Consider the following 10,520-nt stretch of genomic DNA (forward strand, 5'->3'; position numbering starts at 1 on the left):
TCTACAGCGGAAACGCGAAAAGTGAAATTTCAAACACCCTGTATAAAACTACGTATTATGACCATATCGTGTTAACAAGCTCTTACGCAAACAATTACAGTATACAAATACCGAATCTCTATAGTTGCGTGATAAATATCGAAAAATTATTAAATTAAGTTTACATATGTTTTAATTACCACATTTGCGCTGCCACTCTGCGTCATTCCCAATCCATTCCGCGAATGTGATCGAAAAAAGTGCAACGGCGTCGTTTTCCGCGTGCGACCAACTTCATATAACGTAATAAAAAGCGACGCGATCGCGACCATCACTTATTTGTCTTGATTTTCGCGCAAACGATTAAAAATATGTTCGAGAGTTCAAAGACTTGTTCTTAAAATATTTCTCGCGTCGCATGTTAAGATATTATAATGTAATATAATAATTATTAGTTACCTCGTTGGTAAATATTTCCGCGTCGTTCTCGTTGTTTTATTCTCTGCAAAGATGAGGATACATCAGGACGTTTCTGGAGATCAGGATACTTCCGAAGATATAAGTGGAGGATCAGGATGCTTCCGAAGATATAGTGCAGGATCAGGATATTTCCAAAGATAGCGCCGGATCGGTATACTTCCGAAGATAGTGGAGATCAGAATTCTTGCGGAGATAGTGGAAATTCTTTCCAGAGGAAAGATTCCAGTGCGAAACAAGAGAGCGAAGAGCGAACTATTCCAACGCGATATGACAGGTGATGACAGGTTCAAACTCGTCCGCTGGCCGAAGCGCAAAAGTGTGAAACCGTGAATTACGCGATATTTATATGCTCCGATCAGACTCGAACCCCACCACTCGCAGTCAACCAATGAGCGCGATGTGGCTCGATTCTCTGCTACAAGCGCGTATTCAAGCGCTGGTTGGATCACCGCTAGCTTTCTATTGAAGTGTATAAAACGCGACGCGCAGAATTTTCAATAATTTTCAGATTTTGATGCTGTGTTATGTGTGGTTTTTGAGGACAGAGAAGCTGGCATATATTTAAAACGCAATTTTACGTTGATAATGCACTTTCTGAATATAGGTTAGAAACTACATTCGTATTTATGAAAATTAAATATCATTTCAAATAATTAAATGAATTCATATCGGCCTTTTCCCTGTTACCGTCGAAATCGTCCGTACGTCTGTTTTCGTTTTGAAAATTACGTCTCTTACATTTTTGACGTATTTTCTGCTATATGATTTCCCCCTGCCTTGATAGAATTAGAAAATAAATGTAGCTAAGTAGTTTCCTCAAACCAAAAATGAATGTACTGACAATTGTATAAGCGATTTTGACGGTAATAGGAAAATAGCCGGCATTGTCTCTCAGATTTTTCTGCTAATGTCAAGAAAGCTAAATGATTCTTATGTCAACTTGCATCGCCAAATAAAACGCATTTGTTACAAAGCCTATCATTGTGACAAAATTGCTACTTACATATATCATTAACAAAGCTACCAAATATTTTATATTTAAACTTAAGGATTTTTCGGTTCGTTGATTAATAATGTGATATCAAAGTTGAGATAATTTCAAATTAACAAAATTACAATAGTGAATGTCAAAACTGAAAAATGTTCAAATTTTTGAAATAATTCATAGGTATAGGTAATGATGTAATAAATCCTCACACACATTAAACCAAATATTGAAATGTATGTTTAAAATTTTATTTCATCTTGACTTATTACATCATAGCAATATCGATAAATTATATTACAAAACGTATACATGTATTTGAGTTTTTTCAACAAATTATATGAGTTTTCAATAATCTTTTAAAAAATCAAAATTTTATTTATAATTCTGATAAAACAGATTTATTCAACTAATATCTGTTATCGTATTTTAGTTAAATGTATATTTGTATTATAGTAATTATTATGTGTAACGTATTTATAATATGTATATTTTTAAAGCATTTTATATATATATATATATACATATGTATATATATATATATACATATATATAACAGTTGTTTTGATATACTCTCTCTATTAACTTTATTAACAGTAAAGAATAAATATAATATATATTATATATATGTATATATATATATATATATATATGATGTATATTGCAACTCGTTACAGACAAGAAACTAAAATTATCATTAGCATTATGCATACATTTTCGACTCTATATCACTTTTGCTCTGTTTGACAAATTTATCTTTTGACTGACACATCTTTGTATTGACCTTAACGGTCAAAAAAATATCTGGTTGTATCACTTTTGCCAAAAAATGGGAAAAATTATTACATCATCCAATTCGTTTTATGAACTATTTACCATTTGATAATATCTTATATTTTTGATTGAAGAATTCGGCATTTAAAATTGCTTAACATTGGCAATGAATATTTTACATAGCTCCAATTTATGATTTAGATTCTTATCGAAATTATCACTCCAACTGATTTAATAACTAGTGTTTAAGATCTTTTTTATAATTTTTTTCTGCGTTTATTCTTTAAAAAAATTGTGTGTTAACACCGCTAAAGAAAACTCTGTGTGTTAGAAACGCAAACGGTCCTTTTTATCAAGCAACATAATAAATTAATTTCCAACATCTACAATTATGATACGAAAATTTATGTATACGCGTGACATGAGTGAACGAGATATTGGGCGCGTTTAGCAGACTTAACAGTTGAATGAGCGCTCGCTGTTATTGGTGTATTCTTTTAGATCATCCAATCAGAATTTTAGATTTAGAAGAATACACCAACAACAGCGAGCACGTACTCTGCTGAATGCGCCCAATAACACGTAATCGTCTGTTTCAGAACATTTATCGTATATTATTATGGGTGCAGTAGTAAAAAAAATTACAAAATAATATAACGCATTACTTCTGTATAAATATTTAATTATATTCTTTTAATATATAATCTATTTCTAAAATTAAAAATTTTCTAGATTAATAAAATATAGAAACATTTTTTATAGTTTGTTAAAATTGATAATTAAAGCTAGAATGTGAACAAATACTGGAAATGGATCAAATATAATGCAATTTTATCGAGCACCAGTATTTGTCGACGTCATCTTAAAATACATTATATTAAAAAATAATTAATACATTATTAATAAAATTTTGATAAATAACAATTAAAAATTAAAAGTAGAAATTACGAATTTAGTCGCTATTATATTCTTTTATTAACTGTTCATTGTTACACGTTATATTGTGTTTAAATATTACATAAAGTTATTGAAATATTGGAAAAAACTACTTTTCGACATAATCAATATAATAAATTATTACAATTTTCAACTTGGACGTTACATTATGTTAAATATATGGATTACATGCATGTAGCAATAAAATGTTTAAAATGCGTGAGACATAATAATAAATGTCTATAAATGCATATATTATTAATCTTTAAAATCATTCTCTATACTTTCTTAATATTTATTTCTTTTGAAAAAAGTTAGTGATGCTTTTAGATCCAGACGCTGCTCTCTGTTTGGCTAATTCTTTTTTACCAGGGGCAGTATTTTTCTATAAAAAAAAAAATATATATTCAAATTAAATGTTTTCTTTTTAAGTGATTACATCCATCAACACTTCTCAGAACATCCAGCTTGTAAACTGGTTACAGAATGAGATTTCTCTTGCTTGATGGTTACAAGAGAATGTCGATGGATTGTCACAATAGTTTTTATATATATATTTTTTAAATATTACTGCAAAAGTTTGCATTTTAACGTTGAAGGCTAAAAATTAGCCGAAACCTATATTTTTTTATCATTAATTTGACAATGTATTGACCAACATTCTTTGTATTAAAGATTTAATTGTATGAAGATTTAGCACACAATTACAATGCAGATTCCTATTGCCTTTTATTACATTTCATTTATCTAAATTTGTTTATATAAATGGACTATTAAAAAATTCTTTACAGATTTCATAGATATTTTTCCTACGTCCATAATTTAAAAGAAATAAAATAAATGCAATCTTTCACATCATTGTTATGTATAAAACTATAAAAGTATTACACACAACAAGAAATTACATTCTTCAAGTAGGCAAAAATAATTTATATATTTTATTTATAGCTTGATATTTGGAATTATATTTATCATTCACTCTAAAAATGATTGTAATTAACTACTAACAACCAACCTTTTCGGGTTTACTTAAAGTTTTCGTTTGCTTCTTTGCTTTTGGCACTGGACTTTCTTCGAAGGAATCTTTCTTAAGCTTCTTCTCATCCGTTTCATTTTGAGGACTATTCAGTTTGCGTTTTTTACTATCCACTTCATCAGATATATTCATACGTTGTGCCAGCTTCTTTGAGAGATCTTCAGCAAGGTATTCTGACACAATGCCATGTGCATATTTTAAGTATTCTATAAGAAAATTTTCGATAAGTGCTTTGTCAATTAATTGATCTTGCTTGTAGATGGTGGCCTACAAAAATTGGTTGAAGATCTTGTTATATCTCGATTCAATTATAATAGATACTGAGAAATCCTAAAATATTTTATCTTATCCCTTTTTTGTTTTATAAATAGCATTATAATCATGATTTTTCTTACCTGCTTCTGTACCAATTTCATATTTAGTACTCTTAACATAAGTGGCACTCATAGCGCCTTGAGATACATGAACTCCTTTTTCTTTTAATACATATGCTACCTTTTCTACCTTCTTTTGCAACCAATTTAACGATTTCTCCTCATTAAACTTGAAAGCTTGTAGCGATTCATCTCCTTTACAATCGGCAATTAAGGATAGATTCAAGTTGTCACATTGTGCTAATCGAGATATCTCTGGAAAATCTTCATCCCAGAGACATTGCTCCAAAGGTTGTGCCAATTGTGACTACAACAAAGACATTTATTTTACCAATTATATATCTCAAAAATTTCTCATATAGAAATAAAATTCTACAATTACCTTTCTTAAGTATGGTAAAGCCAAAAAGATAGGATCAATCGGTGTCGATAAATGTAACTTTCCATCAGATTTAACATTATCATCAATAAACCAAGATCTTTTCTTTTCGTCGAAGATTAAAATCTCTTGAACTGTAAGATTTCCAGCTCCGAATACAAATATAGCTGGTTTGTCGGAAGCTGGATGTCTAAGTTTCACTATCTCCGATTGGCCTCTACTTGTGCTGTCCAAATTGCCATCTAAAATACATTTTCATCGATATACAATACGGAGACATGTGTAATATTTCTCAGGAACGTCTACAACGACCACAGCAATCACTCAACAGTAAAATTGCATGCTGCAATTGTCAATATGATAAAACAACAATAAATCATCGCTTTCACCTTTCATCAGGAACACCCACGTGTTCGCCGACGGGTGAGAGCTCGTCACCTTGACTAGTTTCTGCGGCAAGCTTTTGGCGCGCGGCATTTTCCGTGTGCCAATGCCAAACGGGCCAAGCGTCGGTTTTTACAGGTTATCTTTTCGGCTGAACGGTAAAACCGTAAAACGCTCGATTAAGCCATTCGCCCGCTCACTCCACTAAGTACGTTTAACGATCGATTGTCTCTTACGAGCAATATTGCTCTTGATTTACCGCAGCCAGAGTTAGTTTCACTTGCGAACAGCTTTGTTTTGTACACGACATATTGCGGAGACGCGTAGAGTGCGTAATAGAGTGACAGACTGACAGTGTTTGAAAATTCGATATTCGATGCGTTAAAATGGCGTAGCTAAAAATCGATAATAGCTGAACTTCTTGCACCGTTTAGTTTCTCTTTTTTTTCCAACGTGTGTGCATGTATAGATCTAGTCTAGACTGTCTAGTGTCTAAAGAAAAAGAGGAACGATGTTCCGCGCGCCAAAAGGTACACAGAAAAATTTTTTCAAGTTTTTTTTAGATTCTTTTTATATGCAATGTAATATGTATGTCAGTGAATGTCCGATCTTCACTAATATAACTACAATATAACGTGTGTTATATTATATGCAGTATAAAGTATAAAAAAAATAATCGAAACAAATAATCGAAGAAATTCTCAGTAAAATCAAAATAATCAAGCATTTAAAAATCGGAGTTGACTTTAATCGCAAATGAATAAATATTTTTTATCCTACAAGGAAAAAAATATATATCCAAAAAATGGAAATAACTCATTACTTATAATGAATTAAATTACAGTTACAAGTTACTTCATTGGTAACTTTAATAGTAACTGCGTTACTTTTCTTTTCTGATAACTGTAACATATAGTACACAATTATACTTTTTCTGATAACTTTTACAGTTACTCTTATCGTTACTTGACACGATTGGACACTGTTCGATTGGACATGAGCCACTCATGGCGCTTATTGAGACTAGAAAGCCCTAGAGTCTCGTCCACTGTTGTTGATGGTCTAAATCTTTTTGTAAAAAAATCGTTTCTTTTTTTAATTCCACCTGCTATCAATGTTTAAGAGCCTGCTATCAATTTTTTATTGCACAAAGACATTGTATGAAAAAAGCTTTTATTATCTTATGTTGTTGGCAAATTGCTGTCAGAAATATGATAAAGCCTGCTAAACATATATGCTATGCAGATTGAAAGCAAAAACCGAACCCAATAGGCAAAACATTATCACACATTACTGAGTTATTTGTATAACATAAGAACTATTTAAACACGTGAAAGTTTATCGGAGTGGTGTCTACCATTTTTATTACAATTTCAATGTTTTTTAGCAACATTGATAATCAACATAGGAAAATCAACAGAAATTCAACATTTGAGGAAACACTCACATCAACATTTAATATTGCAATGTCTCAGCAACATTTTTTCAACCTTTTGTGCTATAGTTACAAAATATTCAGAATTACATTATTAAAACATTTCTTAAATATTCTGAAATATATTATTAAATAACATTATGTACAATTACATTTATAAAATATTAGATAAAAACGTAGATAAAATTTACATAAAATTAATATTTTGAAATGTTAATCTACTTATAGTTTCTTTTTGTTTACTGAAAATTAATGTCCTGCATAACATATAGAGGCTACGTTCCAAAACATCCTCTCCGAGGAAGATTTTACTGTATATAAATATATAGTTACGTAACATATATGTATATACTATATCTACAAAAATGGAGAAATATATCCCAAAAATTAGCACAGAATATTTATGATAAATATTCATTAATAATGTTAATAATTTATCTTATTATTAATTTTAAAGAAACAAATTTTTAAATTAAAATGCGTAACTAATAAAAAAAATTATAATTGATATGTGTCATTTTGTACCAGCTGTGTTTTAAATTTTTATTATAAGCTATCTTGCTAATGAGTTAGAAACACTGACAAAATTAATCAGAACTTGATCGAATTAAATTATGAAAATGAGTTCTATGTCCAAAAAAATTATATTATCTTATTTATTTAATATATATAATAATAATAATAAGAGAAAAAAATATCGTTATATACATAAAAATTAATCGAAATATCGAAAATCGATCAGATCTCCAATAAAGAATGAGTGGAACATCTTTGAATCATTTGAACATTGCTCGTTGATCGGTTGGTGTTGCTGACTGCTGACGTTGCTGACGCTGACATATGTATGTATGCCGGTTAACTGCAGTTAACCTAAACACTTCAGCGAATGTGCAAGGAATTGTACACAATTTATGTAAATTCTTGCTGTGAGAAAAGAAGGAAAGAACAGGTGTCTATGATTATTCTCAAATTTTTTAGCAACGATGGGTAAGTATCAGTGTTTTAAAAGTTCCATTTTTGAATTACCGAATATTAGTAGAAAAAAATTTATCAAGAACTTGCATGCTGTAAAGAGGAGTTATCAATTGTCAAGTTACATCTAGTCTCGTTGTGAACCAGTAATTTTATTAAATTAAAACAAATTGTTTGTTGCTCCAAGAATAAATGCAATACAAGAAAAAATGTTTATAATTGTCTTTGCAGTTGTTAATGCACAAACAATACATATTATATACATAAAGCAAAAGGATAGTAATTTTTATTAATCTTTTGTTACTCTTTAATATTATTGCTAGCATAGTTATATATTGATTGTTGTTATATCTGACATTACAGCTGTTAGCAGTGGAATGTCATTTATGCTGTCATCGATATTGGTAGTGTTACTGTTCTCTGGTATGCAAATGTATAAAGTTTGGCTCAGTTCATCACAGTTGGGAACCATTCTCGGAGGACTGATCGGATCTTTGTTGTTTATGTGTACATTGACTGCTATAGGAAATCTCGAAAGTACCTTATTCGGAAAGTCTTTCCAACAGAAATTACTTCCAGAAGGTATATAGAAGCTGATAAAAGAAAGTCTCTTAGAAGTCACACTAATCAATTTTGCTAAATTTCTTAATTTTAATACCAGATACATAATTAGTGCAATCTATAATTTTTTTTACTTTTTATTTCACTGGATTTAGCAATTTATACTGAGAGAATGTTGTAGCGTTTTTCATTGGTAGAAGTAGTATGCACTCAGTGTACTTTAAAACCATTGTATACAAATCTACATAAAGATGTTTGTTTAATAAAAATAGAAACAAATTAAACGCGGAGTTCTTAATATTATATATTTTGTTGTGCTATTTGATAAAATATATATTGAGCATTTTATCAGTCGATATCTTGCTTTTTATTCAGATCAGATTAATGTACAACATCTGTAATGTACATTGAGTACATATCAGTTCTGCCAATGAAAAACGCTATTATCAAATTATATTTAATAATTATATTTATATTTAATATTATATATAAAGTAAATTATTTAAGTAGATAGAGTATATATAAATATAATACTTTCCAAAGGATATAAGTTGATATATCTTTGTTTTGTTGCAGTGGTCTTCGCATTGACGTTAAGTCTAATTGCTTCTGCTCTAATCCATCGTGTCTCCACCACAACTTGTTTAATATTCTCTCTGGTTGCACTGTATTATATGAATAGAATTTCTCAAGAAACATATGGCGTGTCTATACAAAATACAGTTATGCAATCCAAGAAACGCAAGTGAATAGGCATAAGGATATTTGTGTAACATATCTTTACTATCATGTACACTATAATATATCATACGTTCCATGTAAAACTTCCAATTTGTAATACAATGCCAATTGTAAATTGTATATTACTTTGTCTAAAATATCGAGTGGTTTGAGACTTGTATTAAAAACCTGAACCTCAATTGTAAACAGTTTCTATCGACTTGCATTTATATAAATGTATTTGAATTTTAAAAGAGTTTGTGATGTAATAAGAAAAAAATTTAACTGATGAAACAAATTGACTGAATGTAATGATTTGTGATAATTTATGATAATATCATGATATTTACATCGCGAAATTTAATTAAATAACATGCGAAAAATATGAAAATATTTTTTTATTGCAGGTATAAATATTTATAATATTCGGGGCTTTTGTTCTTCTGTTTTTCTATGCTTTTCAGCTTCTTCTTTATCGCTGAAATACTCAAATGTTTCATCAGAATCTTCCATATGAACATTTGATTGACTACTCGTTACTTGTTTCATTTGCTCACTATTTTTGTGTTCTGGCATTACTTGTTTATAAATTGCCATCGCCTATAGAATGCAACACACAAAAAATCTTGATATTGTTATTTACAATTTTAATATTATAAATAATAAAACAAATGAACAGTGAGCAACAAACCTGTGCTACAAACGTTGGAACGTCTCCTACGTTGCTTGGCAATATCAACGTATTGTTAACTTTTGCTAATTTGTTGAACGCATTGACATATTGTTCTGCTACGCTAAGTGCCGCTGCGTTTTTCGCATCCGCAACGCCAAGGGCATTTGCAACTATTTGTAATCCTTTCGCTCTTGCCTCTGCCACTGCTACTACCGCCGCGGCTTCTCCAGTGGCTTTATTTATTTGCTCTTGCCTTGCTGCTTCTACAGTAGTAATCGTTACATAAATTAAATTTCTCACTAATTGTGTGTTTACATATGTGATATTAAAATTGCTTTTTTAGATAAATTTAAAAAGCAATGTGCAAGTTTATTACGAGTAAAAGCTATACTCAATATGAAAATAGCACAGCACCAGAAGCTAAAATTCGTGCGAGTCGTTTGCCTTCGGCTACATTTATCTCAGCCTCCCTAACGCCTTCAGATTCCAGTATTGCAGCACGTTTCTTTCGTTCAGCTTCTACCTGCATTTGCATGGCTTCCTGTACCCTTGATGGTAATTTTATATCTCCTAAAATATAAATATATATTTAATAAATTTAACAAATAATACAATTGCTTATTTTGGATAAAAATTTTTCTGGTTTTAATCAAATAATCTGAGACATTACATAATTATTACTTTTATAACTTATGAAAGATAAATTATGATTGACTCGTATGATTTATTAAAATCAACAGAAAGTGTAAAGCCATTCGAGTCTTGAAAACTGGATGTTAATGTTTATTTTATTATGTGAATTTTATATACTGTGTATGTAGTCCCCCCCGCG

General features: G+C 30.0%; 3 protein-coding genes across 3 annotated transcripts in view; 1 reads left to right on the forward strand and 2 right to left on the reverse strand.

Moving 5' to 3' along the window:
- Window positions 1–3,411: 3,411 nt before the first annotated feature.
- Window positions 3,412–5,696, reverse strand: LOC108778584 (ribonuclease H2 subunit B). Its single transcript, XM_018545802.1, has 5 exons — window positions 5,333–5,696; window positions 4,947–5,185; window positions 4,586–4,871; window positions 4,170–4,396; window positions 3,412–3,539 (listed from the first exon to the last, which is right to left on the reverse strand). Exons 1-5 carry the CDS (start codon window positions 5,418–5,420, stop codon window positions 3,450–3,452), a joined length of 930 nt encoding a protein of 309 aa, XP_018401304.1. The 5' UTR covers window positions 5,421–5,696; the 3' UTR covers window positions 3,412–3,449.
- A 1,680-nt stretch (window positions 5,697–7,376) lies between these two features.
- LOC108778595 (protein KRTCAP2 homolog) lies at window positions 7,377–9,204 on the forward strand. Its single transcript, XM_018545814.1, has 4 exons — window positions 7,377–7,393; window positions 7,799–7,854; window positions 8,098–8,316; window positions 8,872–9,204. The coding sequence occupies exons 1-4, from the start codon at window positions 7,377–7,379 to the stop codon at window positions 9,042–9,044; spliced, it is 465 nt and encodes a 154-aa protein (XP_018401316.1). The 3' UTR covers window positions 9,045–9,204.
- A 220-nt stretch (window positions 9,205–9,424) lies between these two features.
- Stoml2 (stomatin like 2) overlaps window positions 9,425–10,520 on the reverse strand; it is a 3,052-nt gene continuing 1,956 nt past the window's right edge. Inside the window, exons 5-7 of the mRNA XM_018545803.1 lie at window positions 10,103–10,258; window positions 9,707–9,951; window positions 9,425–9,615 (exon numbers count right to left, since the gene is read on the reverse strand). Of these exons, the coding sequence (XP_018401305.1) occupies window positions 9,433–9,615; window positions 9,707–9,951; window positions 10,103–10,258 (584 nt within the window). The 3' untranslated portion in view covers window positions 9,425–9,432. The remainder of the gene's footprint in view (window positions 9,616–9,706; window positions 9,952–10,102; window positions 10,259–10,520) is intronic.

This window comes from Cyphomyrmex costatus, unplaced genomic scaffold (genome assembly GCF_001594065.2).
Source record: "Cyphomyrmex costatus isolate MS0001 unplaced genomic scaffold, Ccosl1.0 scaffold502, whole genome shotgun sequence".
Taxonomy (NCBI): domain Eukaryota; kingdom Metazoa; phylum Arthropoda; class Insecta; order Hymenoptera; family Formicidae; genus Cyphomyrmex; species Cyphomyrmex costatus.

What these genes read in the sequence shown, in the direction of transcription:
- LOC108778584 (XM_018545802.1), bottom strand. Translation starts at nt 5,420, where the DNA reads ATGCCGCGCGCCAAAAGCTTGCCGCAGAAACTAGTCAAGGTGACGAGC. An exon ending in GTGGGTGTTCCTGATGAAAG is followed by an intron (nt 5,186 to 5,332) that starts GTGAAAGCGATG and finishes AATGTATTTTAG; the next exon opens with ATGGCAATTTGGACAGCACA. An exon ending in CTTTACCATACTTAAGAAAG is followed by an intron (nt 4,872 to 4,946) that starts GTAATTGTAGAA and finishes TCTTTGTTGTAG; the next exon opens with TCACAATTGGCACAACCTTT.
- LOC108778595 (XM_018545814.1), top strand. An exon ending in GAGGAGTTATCAATTGTCAA is followed by an intron (nt 7,855 to 8,097) that starts GTTACATCTAGT and finishes CTGACATTACAG; the next exon opens with CTGTTAGCAGTGGAATGTCA. An exon ending in ACAGAAATTACTTCCAGAAG is followed by an intron (nt 8,317 to 8,871) that starts GTATATAGAAGC and finishes GTTTTGTTGCAG; the next exon opens with TGGTCTTCGCATTGACGTTA.